This window comes from Enhydra lutris, unplaced genomic scaffold (assembly GCF_002288905.1).
Source record: "Enhydra lutris kenyoni isolate GAN:26980312 unplaced genomic scaffold, ASM228890v2 scaffoldscaffold68, whole genome shotgun sequence".
NCBI lineage: Eukaryota > Metazoa > Chordata > Mammalia > Carnivora > Mustelidae > Enhydra > Enhydra lutris.
The window spans coordinates 12602635-12615051 of NW_019154152.1; the positions used below are offsets into that span (position 1 = coordinate 12602635).

The 12417-nt window shown below is 36.3% G+C and overlaps 1 protein-coding gene across 1 annotated transcript in view; it reads right to left on the reverse strand.

Moving 5' to 3' along the window:
- Positions 1-12417, reverse strand: part of LOC111159339 (RAB6A, member RAS oncogene family) — a 93747-nt gene that overhangs the window by 15059 nt on the left and 66271 nt on the right. The window contains exons 4-5 of the mRNA XM_022521736.1: positions 10966-11112; positions 4441-4534 (exon numbers count right to left, since the gene is read on the reverse strand). Of these exons, the coding sequence (XP_022377444.1) occupies positions 4441-4534; positions 10966-11112 (241 nt within the window). The remainder of the gene's footprint in view (positions 1-4440; positions 4535-10965; positions 11113-12417) is intronic.

The window sequence follows — 12417 nt, forward strand, 5'->3', positions numbered from 1 at the left end:
GGAGTAGAGGGTAATCTAAAGTGGGGTAAGATTTAAGGCAGGTATCAGTTAATAAGCTATGGCAGCAGGCAAGCAACAGACAAAAGGGCCTTTATATAGCAGAATTAACAAAAGTAGGTATCTTTAAAAAAACAAAACATTTTTGACAGAGAGATAAGAAAGAGAGCACACAAGCAGAGGGAAGAGCAGAGGGAGAGGGAGAGGGAGAAGCAGAATCCTTGCTCAACAGGGAGCCCGACATGTGGCTCAATCCCAAGATCCCAGGATCATAATGGGAGATGGACACCCAACCAACTGAACCACCCAGGCGCCCCTTGTGAAGACATATTTTGGCACTGGAATATGTAATATTTAATTCCTCATGTACAAATTTGGATTCTACCTAAGACTGAGCCTCTTAAATGTAGGAGTCTCTCTTTGGTATCTAGCAGGGATTAGAGAATTAATACATATCCGAATAATTATCAAACTGAACAGATTTGACATACTTGCTCAATCATATCCGTGGCTTACCAGGTCTTTTTACAGAGTATAGTTTGCATAAGAAATCCTGAGATTCTTATTAAAAATGTAGATTTTCAGGGCACCTGGGTGGCTCAGTGGGTTAAGCTTCTGCCTTCAGCTCAGGTCATGGTCTCAGGGTCTTGGGATCGAGGCCCTCTGCTCAGCAGGGAGTTTGCTTCCTCCTCTTTCTCTGCCTGCCTCTCTGCCTACTTGTGATCTCTCTCTCTCTGTCAAATAAATAAATTAAATCTTTTAAAAAATAAGAAAAATAAAAAAATAAAAATGTAGATTTTCAGGGTACTAACCTAAGCCTTACTGAATCATTATCCAGAAGCAGTGCCCCAGGAACCCATTATTTTATATAAGTTCTAGGTAACTATTATGCACATTAAAGTTTAAAATCATTAAGCAATTCTCGGGGCACCTTGGTGGCTCAGTGGGTTAAAGCCTCTGCCTTTGGCTCAGGTCATGATCTCAGGGTCCTGGGATCGAGCCCCACATTGGGCTCTCTGCTCAGCAGGAAGCCTGCTTCCTCCTCTCTCTCTGCCTGCCTCTCTGCCTACTTGTGATCTCTGTCTGTCAAATAAATAAATAAAATCTTTTAAAAAAACAACAACAACAACAAAAAAATCATTAAGCAATTCTCTAATCCTAGGAGATCTTCCTGGGGACATCTGCCATTCTAAAAACCTCTGTCCTTTCTTACCTTTGTTTGGATATCAGGTACTATATTTTCTACCAGAGATAGGATGGAGGAAAAACACATTCCTAATCTCAACAGTAAGTAAGCTGTATGAGTTTCAAAAATACCTGTCTTAGGAAAAACTTCTGTCACCAATTTCCCCCCCACTGCCAAAGTTTCCAATGGCATGATAAACATTAGATTTGCAAAATAAGCACTGAACTCAAACCACACATGGTACACTGTCCAGAGTTAGGAACTGGACAGTGTTTATTTTGTAGATTTGATTTAGATTTCATTTAGGAAAATTTTAGTTTTTCCATATACCTAATATATCAAGTGATAGCAAAGGGAATGGTTTTGTTTGTTGTTGTTGTTGTTTTCCCTTAATGCTGGGGTGATTTATAGTGCAACTAAAAGAAAAAAAAATTTTCTTCCATTTCTAGTCACTTAAATAATTTTTTAAATGATACCCTATTTGTTTAGTTTTTAAGCTCCTTTATAAAAACAAACTCAAAAAAAATTTTTTTAATTAAAAAACAAACAAAAAACACAGGGGTGCCTGGGTGGCTCAGTGGGTTAAAGCCTCTGCCTTCTGCTCAGGTCATGATCTCAGGGTCCTGGGATCAGGCCCCGCATTGGGCTCTCTGCTCAGCAGGGGGCCTGCTTCCCCCCCCCTCTCTCTGCCTGCCTCTCTGTGTACTTGTGATCTCTCTCTGTGTGTCAAATAAATAAATGAAATCTTTAAAAAAACAAAAACAAAAACAAAAACAAAAACAAAAAACCCCACAAATTCAAGGAATAGCCAACCCATAAGTAATGTGGTGTGTTTCTTAGCTAATATTTAAAATCAGTCAGTAATTTTCCCACATGATAGAAATATATTCCATAAGATTAATCACTGACAAAGGGGGAGATTTTAACCTATTATTTAAATGTACTTATTAACATAAGATTTAAATTCTTTTCTTGGTTTCATTCTCTCAATTGATAGGGGGAAGAGGCCGTGTGTCCAGAATTTTTGTCTTTTTTGGGGGGGAGGTAAGGTTTTATTTACTTATTTGAGAGAGAAAGAAAGCATGAGCAAGGGGAGGGGCAGAGAGAGGGAGAAGCAGACTCTCTGCTGAGCAGGGAGCCTGATGTGAGACTCAATCCCAGGACCTTGGCTTCATGACTTGAGCTGAAGGCAGATGCTTAACCAACTGAAGCATCTAGGTGCCCTCAGGATTTCTTTCTTAACAAAATTACATAAGATGACAAAGCGAAGCTCTATAAATATTGAAATAAATTCTAATATACTATCGTACTCCCTATAAAGTAGAAAGTAATGGTTTTTGTGAGTTAAGAAAGAAGCTACAAAAAAAATTAAAAGGCAGCTCTATTCCAAAAATTGAAAACAGTAATTTTGATCATATTAATATTTAAAAGATAATAAAATCAAGTCCCAACAGAATTAGGAACTTCACCAAAAATCACATGTTCAGACATATCATCTAAATAAAGAAAAATAAAATAATAAAATAGCAAATAGGTTTTGAATTCAAGGTAGGGCTAATTTAAAAGAATTCCCTCTTCATTATCACTGGCTTGCTGTTATCTATTTGTATGGGTCAGGGCTTTTAGAAAAAATTATGTGCCTACTGCTAAAAAAGTTTTAAAATCAGATTGTGGTAATGGTTGCACAATGCTTTACATCTACTAAAAAAATCTCCTGAGTTGTATATTTAAAACAAGTGAATTTTGTGGTATGGAAATTATGCTTCAATAAAGCTGTTAAAAAAAATTATATGTGTTTATAAAATATAGCAAATGAATGCCAAATCTCATTTTCTCAACATCCCAAGAGTTATCTTAACTTAGAAGCAATTAAATGTCATGAAGATACTAGGTATCACTAGTGACCACTGTATGCTGATGATCTGAGACTTCCGAACCTGTGAGACTACTCAGAGTCAGATGTAGGGGGCCATAGTTTAGACATTAATCCAGACTGAAAAACGTCTCAGAAGGCCATAATTTGACATATAATATGCAACTAGTTCATTCATATCCATATCAAAATGTCATTATTAGATGAAAGCTAGATGAAGTTACCCACTGCTTTGTCCTTGAACGGTGATAATAATTGTGCTAACACTTCTGTTACTCAAGTTTTTTAACTATCTGTGGTTCCTATGAGTTCATGAGTTCATTTACTTATCATTTTCTAAATTCCACAGACATTGTAGGTCCTGGGAATATATAATTTTGATGGGAGAAATATTTCCAACATAATGTGGTAAGTTCCAGGACAATGGTTTCACAAGGGTCAGGGGTCCGAGAAAACAAAGAAAAGTACCATTTATTATTGGTAAATAAAATAGCCTACAGGTATGGTATGGTAGAGAATGTTAACAAAAATTTCTTTGAAGAACTAACATCTAAACTGAAACTTGAAAGGATGAGTAAGTATCAGTCAGGAAAGGAGAAAGTGAGTATTCTAAGCAAAGAGAACAACAGCATGAACAAAGATTTAGAGGCATGAAACCATATACTACAGGGAGGGAATCAGTGACAGTACGAAGTTACTTACATTATTTCAAGGCAACGAGATATGGGAAAGAAAGCGAAAACAATATAAAGAATTTTTCATAAAAGTCAACTTATTCGGGTTAAACGATTTTATTTTAACCTTCTATTGATCACTTAGAAATGAAAAAACTACTTATTGGTTTGAAATTCCTATAAATCTGGGACCACTACTCTATCTTGTAGAAAACGGTTTGATAATGTGAGGTGCCCCCCCCATTTTCCAGCTCCCCCAAAACATTCCTTTATAAACATTGTTAGAATAATAGCAGGTTACTAAGGATGAAGTAACCAGAATATACTTTCACAACTACAACCAAAATATCACTTCCAACAGCAAATACTTGCTTTCTTTTATCATTAAACCCTTAAAAATAGAAAAAAAATTTTTTTTAAATTTACCTTAAAACAATCCAGTAGGGATGTAGTGAGGGTAGGGTAAGTTTACAACCTTGCAATCATAATGAAAATAGTTGTCCTGTACACAATCTTAAGTTTGTCAACCCTTTTCTCCTTTTCCAAAATCTATGCCACATTTGTATTTTTTCACTGGGTAATATGTTGCTAGTTCGTGAGACCTGCTGTTGCCAACTAGAAGAAAATCTTATAGCAGGGATACTCACACAATTATTTCATAATAGTTTTTCAATTTGATAACCTCAACCCAATACTCCAAGATCACTTACCTGTTTAACATTGTAACCTGCTTTTGCACTTGTTTCAATAAACATAACATTCAGCTCTTTGGCTTTCCTTTCTCCTTCCTCAATTGATACTTGCCTGTAAAAAAAATTTTAAAGATAAATTCTTCTTTTTGCAAATCTGATATTATAAAGATGATAAACAAGATTCTGAAAAGAACTTTTCTTGACGGGGTGCTGGTTATCAGGTGAGACTAGTTTGAAGATTCATTAAGCTGCAGTACACTTAAAATTTGTGCACTTCAGTGTATATGTTATATGTAACTAAACAATTTTTTAAAGAGGAATTTTTTTAGTGATTTGCTTTTACTTGGCAGGGCTCATCCTATAATTTTTTTTTTTTAAGATTTTATTTATTTATTTGAGAGAGGGAGAGAGAGCATGAGAAGGGAGAAGCAGACTCCCCAAGGAGCTGGGAGCCTGATGTGGGACTCAATCCCAGAACTCCAGGATCATGACCTGAGCTGAAGGCAGTGGCTTAACCAACTGAGCCACCCAGGCATCCCAATTTTTTTGTTTTTAAAAACTTAGTATCTGGCTATTTTCTGTTCATATTAGATCATAATAATTTAGCCTTATGATTAAAAACTTCAGGTAAAATAATTTTTCATGACCAATTTGTCAATCTGCTACTATAATTTACATAACCACTCCCAAATTGTTAAAAATGTTTTTTCCAAATTTTATACTACTGTGAAAATGCTACTATAAACATCTTGACATAATATTTTGTGCACTGTGGGTCATTTCTTCAGGATGGATTTTGTGGATTTCTCTAAGTGGAATAAGTGAGTCAAAAGACATGTATGTTAAAGTCTCTTGATACATTTTATAGGGCTTTTGGTAACGCATGATAATTAGCAGTGTCTCTCAAACTGTAATACACTCTTCAAGTGAAACATTATGTCACTTATTTTGGTATTCCTAGTGCCTAGCGGGCACACAGGTTTGTTTGTTTGTTTGTTTGTTTTAAGATTTTATTTATTTGACAGACAGAGATCACAAGTAGGCAGAGAGGCAGGCAGAGAGAGAGAGAGAGGGAAGCAGGCTCCCTGCTGAGTAGAGAGCCCGATGTGGGACTCCATCCCAAGATCCTGGGATCATGACCTGAGCCGAAGGCAGAGGCTTAACCCACTGAGCCACCCAGGTGCCCCCACACAGGTGTTTAATAAATATGCAAATATTCTAATTAAATGGATCTAAAATATCAGCTGACAAACCTTGCTTCCTACAATACAGAAAACCAAAGCAATACAAGAGAATTTCCACAAGCTCTCACCAAATCTATCCACTGATCTACATGTGTATCCTTATATTCTACCTCTAGTCCTGCTACTATGGAGGAAACTGTCCTTACTCCCCAGACTTACACGTCTGCACTAGATTCCACTATCTTCTTATTTATAAGAAGATACTACTCTAGAAATTCTCCACTCTCTGGAAAAGTCAGGAAAGAAGAAAATGAATATTCTAAGCAAAGAGAACATCACAATATTCTCTTATACAATCCAAGTGTTAATGTTTTGCTACATCTGCTTGTTTTATCCTCATTCTCTATGTATTTGCATGTGTATATACACTTTAAAAAACACACATTTGAAAATAAGTTAACAATCTGCAGATCTTTAGCCCTAAATATACCTACAGAATTAATTAATTGGTTAATTAATTAATTTAAGATTTTATCTATTTACCTGACAGAGAGAGACCATGAGAGAAGAAACACAAACAGGGGAAGTGGGAGAGGGAAAAGTAGGCTTCCTACAGAGCAGGGAGCCAGACACTCAGCTTGATCCCAGGAACCTGCCCTAAAATTTACTCCTTGGACCTTGTCTCTATTTACAATCTCTCCTTTGGTGATCTCATACAGTCTTGTGGCTTTAAATACCATCTACATGCTGATTATTTTCAAACTTACATATCTAGCCTGGACAGCTACTCTGAACTCCAGACTCCAATATCCAATTGTCTACCTGACACCTAATTAGATGTTAGGATATCTAATATCAAGTCTGAATGAATGAATGAATGAATGAATTTATGAGGGGGGGGAAGGGAGGGAGGGAGGGGGGAGTGAGAGAATCTTAAGCAGGCTCCATGCCCAGCTCTGGGCCCAAAGCCGGGCTCCATCTCACAACCCTAAGATTATGACCTGAACCTAAATCAGGAATGAGACGTTTAAACAACTGAGCCACCCAGGCATCCCCTAGCAATTCTAAATTTAAAATGACCAAGACTTGGCTGGGCAGCTGCCTTTGGCTCAGGTCATGATCCTGGAGTCCCAGGATCCAGTCCCACATCAGGCTCCCTGCTCAGCAGGCAATCTGCGTCTCCCTCTGCCCCTTCCCCCCGCCTCATGAGCTAACATGCTGTCTCTCTCATTCTTTCAAATAAATAAAATCTTTTGAAAAGGTAATAATAAAAGAAAAGAAAATGACCAAAACTGAAGTCATGATATACCATCCCAAACCATCTCTTTATGTAGTCTCTCCCTATCTCAGTTAATGACAATTACTTAGGCTAAGAATCTAAGTGTCATTTTGACTTCAACTTCTCCCTCACTGCATATTCTGGCAATCATTATGCATTATATTCATTACATGAATGTATCTTGACAGTTTCATCTTCAAAATATATCTGAACTTGACCACTGATCACCACATAAGCTGCCACTATCCTGGTCCAAGTCATCATCATTTCTTGCTTGGATTACAGTCTAGATTACCCTCCTTACTTCTACTCTTACGTATTTTCAACAAGCAAACACTGATCTGTGAAAAGTTACTCTTCTACTCAAATCTTCCGATCTCATTTAGAGTCTTTGCCCCACTTTGCCCCACTTGATCTGGCCTTTATGATCTTTTTTTTTTTTTAAACCTCATCACCTCCTACACTTTCCATCATTCGCTTTACCACCTATATAGGACTCCAAGCTGTTCATCAAAAAAAACGAAGCATATTCCCAACTCAGGGATTTTGCATTTTCTGGGCCACGAGCTTAGAACCTTTTCCTCCTCTAGATATCTGCATAGTGACTCCCTTCCTTCCTTAGTACTCGAAAGGCATCAGTCATCTTCTCAATGAAGTTTTCCATTGCTCTCCCATTTAATATTTCAAACTCACACTTGGCATTTCAAATTTCTTTTTTCTGCTTTATTTTTTACTCTTAACATGTATCATTATAGAAAGTACTACGTATTTTTAAAATTATTATTATTATTATTATTATTTATTTATTGTCTGGTTCATTCTCTGAAATAAAAGTTCCTTGGAGGGGCGCCTGGGTGGCTCAGTGGGTTAAAGCCTCTGCCTTCAGCTCAGGTCACGATCTCAGGGTCCTGGGATCGAGCCCGCATCAGGATCTCTGCTCAGCGGGGAGCCTGCTTCCCTCTCTCTCTCTCTCTCTCTACCTGTGATCTCCGTCAAATAAATAAATAAAATAAAATAAAATAAAAGTTCCTTGGAGACTTGTCTTTTTTTGTTCACCATTCTATCCTAGAGTAGCATCCTCTGAAACATAAATGATACTCAATAAATATTTCTGAATGATTATTGTAAGTGAATGATTATCCTACACATAAATGATTCCAGACAGAAATTCTTCCTAGTTTTAGAACTAGTAGTCACCCTGATAAAATGGCTGAAGGTTAGCTACAGCAATGGTCCCAACTATGGTTTGATTTTGTCAGAATCACCTAGGAAGACTCATTATAGATTCAAGGGTCCCACACTGAACTAACTGAATTACAGCATCTAGAGAGAGGATTTAAAACCCTAAAATGGGGGCGCCTGGGTGGCTCAGTGGGTTAAGCCGCTGCCTTCGGCTCAGGTCATGATCTCAGGGTCCTGGGATCGAGTCCCGCATCGGGCTCTCTGCTCAGCAGGGAGCCTGCTTCCCTCTCTCTCTCTCTCTGCCTGCCTCTCTGCCTACTTGTGATTTCTCTCTGTCAAATAAATAAATAAAATCTTAAAACAAAACAAAACAAAACAAAACAAAAACCTTTAAAAAAAATAAATAAAACCCTAAAATGGGGGCACCTGGGTGGCTCAGTGGGTTAAAGCCTCTGCCTTCAGCTCGGGTCATGATCTCAGGGTCCTGGAATCGAGCCCCACTTTGGGATCTCTGCTCAGCAGGGAGCCTGCTCCCACCCCCCCCCTTTCTCTCTGCCTGCCTCTCTGCCTACTTGTGATCTCTCTCTGTCAAATAAACAAATAAAATCTTTAAAGAAAAAATAAAAATAAAAAAATAAAACCCTAAAATGTTTAAAGTTGACCATGGCCCTTCACAGCCAGAATCTTAAAAGAGGGTCTAAGAAGCCATATTTACCAACTGATTCTCAGGTTTAGAACATTTGGGAATCACTGGCTACAAAGGATAGAAAGTACTACACAATGGGGTGCTTATATTGAAACGCTGAAATAGATATACTCTGGTATTTCCTCCAAGTTTTTACCAAAATAATATAATTCTCAATGTGATAAAGACATTTAACTTTGAATCATTTTTATTAAAACATTCTCTCCTGATTACAAAGTAATTTTTTTAGAAGACCAATCATTAACAGTAAAGTCCTCCATAATCCCAATCCCTTCCCAAAGATGTAGAATGAGTTAAATTCCATGTATGCTTATGCAGATTTGTTCTAAGCAAAAGAATATATAAACATATCTACCATCTTATTTTTTTTAACAAAAAGGATATCATGCTACACATGATAGCATGTGTGACTGAGCCACCCAGGCGCCCCGAGTCAATGAATATTTTAAATTCTGATACTGTTGAACTGTTTCATCCCTGAATTATATTAGTTACAGGGTGTCTGGGTGGCTCAGTCAGGTAAGCATCTGCCCTTGGCTCAGGTCATGATCCTCAGGTCTTGGGATGGAGCCCCATGTCAGGCTCCCTGCTCAGTGGGGAGTCTGCTTCTCCTTCTCCCTCTGCTCTCCACCCCCTTTCACTTGTGCTCTTGCTCTCTCTCAAATACCTAAATAAAATCTTTCTAAAAAATTTATTTGTTATATTTTCAGTACATGAGAGTTCTTGTTTATTTAGATTCTTGAAATACTGTTCCTTATCAATCTTCTGAATAACGACTGATCTAACAGGTGAATATGATCTTTGTATTTATATATTCAGACTTAACCAAGCTTTCTCTTTATGGCTTTAGGATTTCATGCCAGGCTTATAAAGAGCCACCCACCTACTACCAAAAAATTTTTCTTCTAATGCTTTTTTAAACAAACATTTAAATCTTTTATTCATTTTAAAATTAAAGGGTGATGATCTGGCAAAAATTGCTGAGAAACACAGTAATTCCTAACCAATGGACAAATATTATCTTGAAGAAAAAAATCACTTTAAGTGTAATTTAGGTAAGTTTCTAGCATTGTGTACTCAACTGAAATATTCCACAATAAAACAGATGCTATATGCATCCTTTTAGATAACTCTGGCTATTATAACAGGAAACAATTCACATATACAATTTTCCTACTTAAAAATGAAAGTACCAGGGACTCTCTACCAGAAGAATATATACCTACATGATCTACAAATTCTCACAGTGGAGATAAATAAAATAGTGAAAACTTATGATGCCAATTGATGTCCAAATAATTATTTTCATAAAGGAAAGATGCTCATATTCTGAGTTTACTTTTAAATCAAGAAAGACTTTTTTGTCATTCTACTGCCAATTCCAAATGAGGTACCATGGGAAAAAATGGGCTTAACATTTCCACAAGCCTTTGAACATACTGGATTTTCTTTGCAACATTTTAATTAATAGTGCAAGTTCAGTACCCGAATTTCAATATCCAACTCATGAATAAAGAAACAGCAAATAGTAAAAGCTTCTACTATTAAGTAAAATGGTCAAGACTATTTAAACCAGAAAAAATATCCAGTAGATTACTTAGGATGCTGAAGGCAGATATTCAAGCCATGGGTTCTACAGTGAATGTTAATTTTGCATCCTGTGACTTGAATATGGCTTTGCTCATTTGACTAAGGTATCACAATCAAGCTATTCAGTTCAACTACACAGTCTGGTTCAACCATACAATTTAAAAAAAGAAAAACTACACCACCGAATTATAATGAATATTTATAAGACTACCAAAAGAGTGTGCATTTAATCATTATGAATAATTTTTAAAGATAGGATTTGCTCTTAAAACATTTTGTTCTTTAACAGAACACTGCTCAGGTTTATGAGGCCTAAAAAATGCAAAACAGTTGCCAGCTTCATGTGTAAATAATCTTTTTTCCCCCCATGTGCACAAAAGCTATTTACACATGGGCTTCCACAAAACAAAAAAACTAATTTTCCTTTGAGGACTGAGGTTAATGTTTACATTTATATTTCAGGTTCTTACACTGAAGAAAAGTAGGGTATAAACTTAAGAATTAAACATGTTTCCTTTCAAAACAATTCTTCAGTAATAAAAATAACAAGCTGATTAATGAAGAAATCAAACATCTGATACACACACAAAATCACTCTATACCTCTTGTCAGCAAGATCTGTTTTATTTCCTACTAGCATGATGATAACATCACTTCCTCGTTCTGTTCTGACATCATCAATCCATTTTGTAGTTTGCTGGAATGAGTTAACATCTGGTATAGGAGGGTGGACAAAGAGATTAGTGTTACTGCAAAGCCTCCCCAAGTGATAAACCAAAACCAAAACCAAACAAACAAACAAAAAAAACCCAAAAAGTTGGGGAGGGGGTGGCACATTAGGACCCACTTTTAATGTGCCTGCAATATAACTCCATTTTATCTGAGTACAACTGTCAGTGATATAAACAAATAAGAAGACTAAAGTCCTCAAGGTTCCTTTTATAGTAGTTTAAAACTTTTGAACATAATCAATGAGTGTAACATACCAGATGTAAGGGGGGGGTGGGGGGGAAATTTTTAAAATGTTAAGGACAGCTATGGCAGATAATATGGTGTCACATTGCCACAATGGTTTTTTGATTACTTACACATACCCAGCATGACAAAGAAAGCATCTCCAAAAGTAGGTCAGCCAATAAATCCCAACACATCCAGAAATTTTATGAAGCCTTTAAACAGCTTTCAACACCACTCTGTTTGCATTGCTTATTCAGTTTGTGATCACTTTAACTTGAAGTTCATTAGTTTAATGCATCAGAATCACTTGTAACAAAATCCGTTTTTCCTAGCACTAGATTCTAAGTAGAATACTTCAGTATTTTTTACAGCAGCTTCAGAGAACAGTTTACTAATATTTTAACCACATGTGCACAATTTTTAAAGAAAAATACATAAGGTCTCACTTGCTTTGGTTAAAGTAAGCACAAACATTTTAAAGCTGCAAAACTTGTCAATGCACAATAATAAACATACACTATTTTAAACAAGTAGCAACCCAAAGTAAAGCTTCAAGAAAAGAAAGCTTGCATATAGCCCCTAATCCACCTCCAAAAAAGGTCTCTGAATGCAAACTTATAATTCTGCCATTGCAATTAAGTAGATATCACTTCTGGTTGAGCTAATATGAAAAAATGTACAGTAAGAATATCACTAGCTCAAACCAATAGTTTATGTAAGATTCTTTTTAAAATAAGTTTAAGATGTAACATTATTCTAGTTTTCCTACAAATTATGGACCACTATGTGGAATGATGGCTTAATATTGCCTAATATCTATAATAAACCAATTTACAAAGACAATTTAATCAGAGAGCATTTCCCTGTCAGTCACCATATTCTGTGGAAAATTTATAGGCACTTAAAATGCCAAAGGCATTACTCAGTCTTCAGGGAAAAGAAAAAGGATCACTACTTGTTTTAATCTCCTCTTTAAAATTTCTTGTTGGAGAGAAATTAAAGTGCAATTTGTTAGCAATAAAGTCAGTCACAGAATCCAGATATGATTCAAATGAAAATGATTACTAGAAAACTGCACATTATTACGTTTTCTCTGC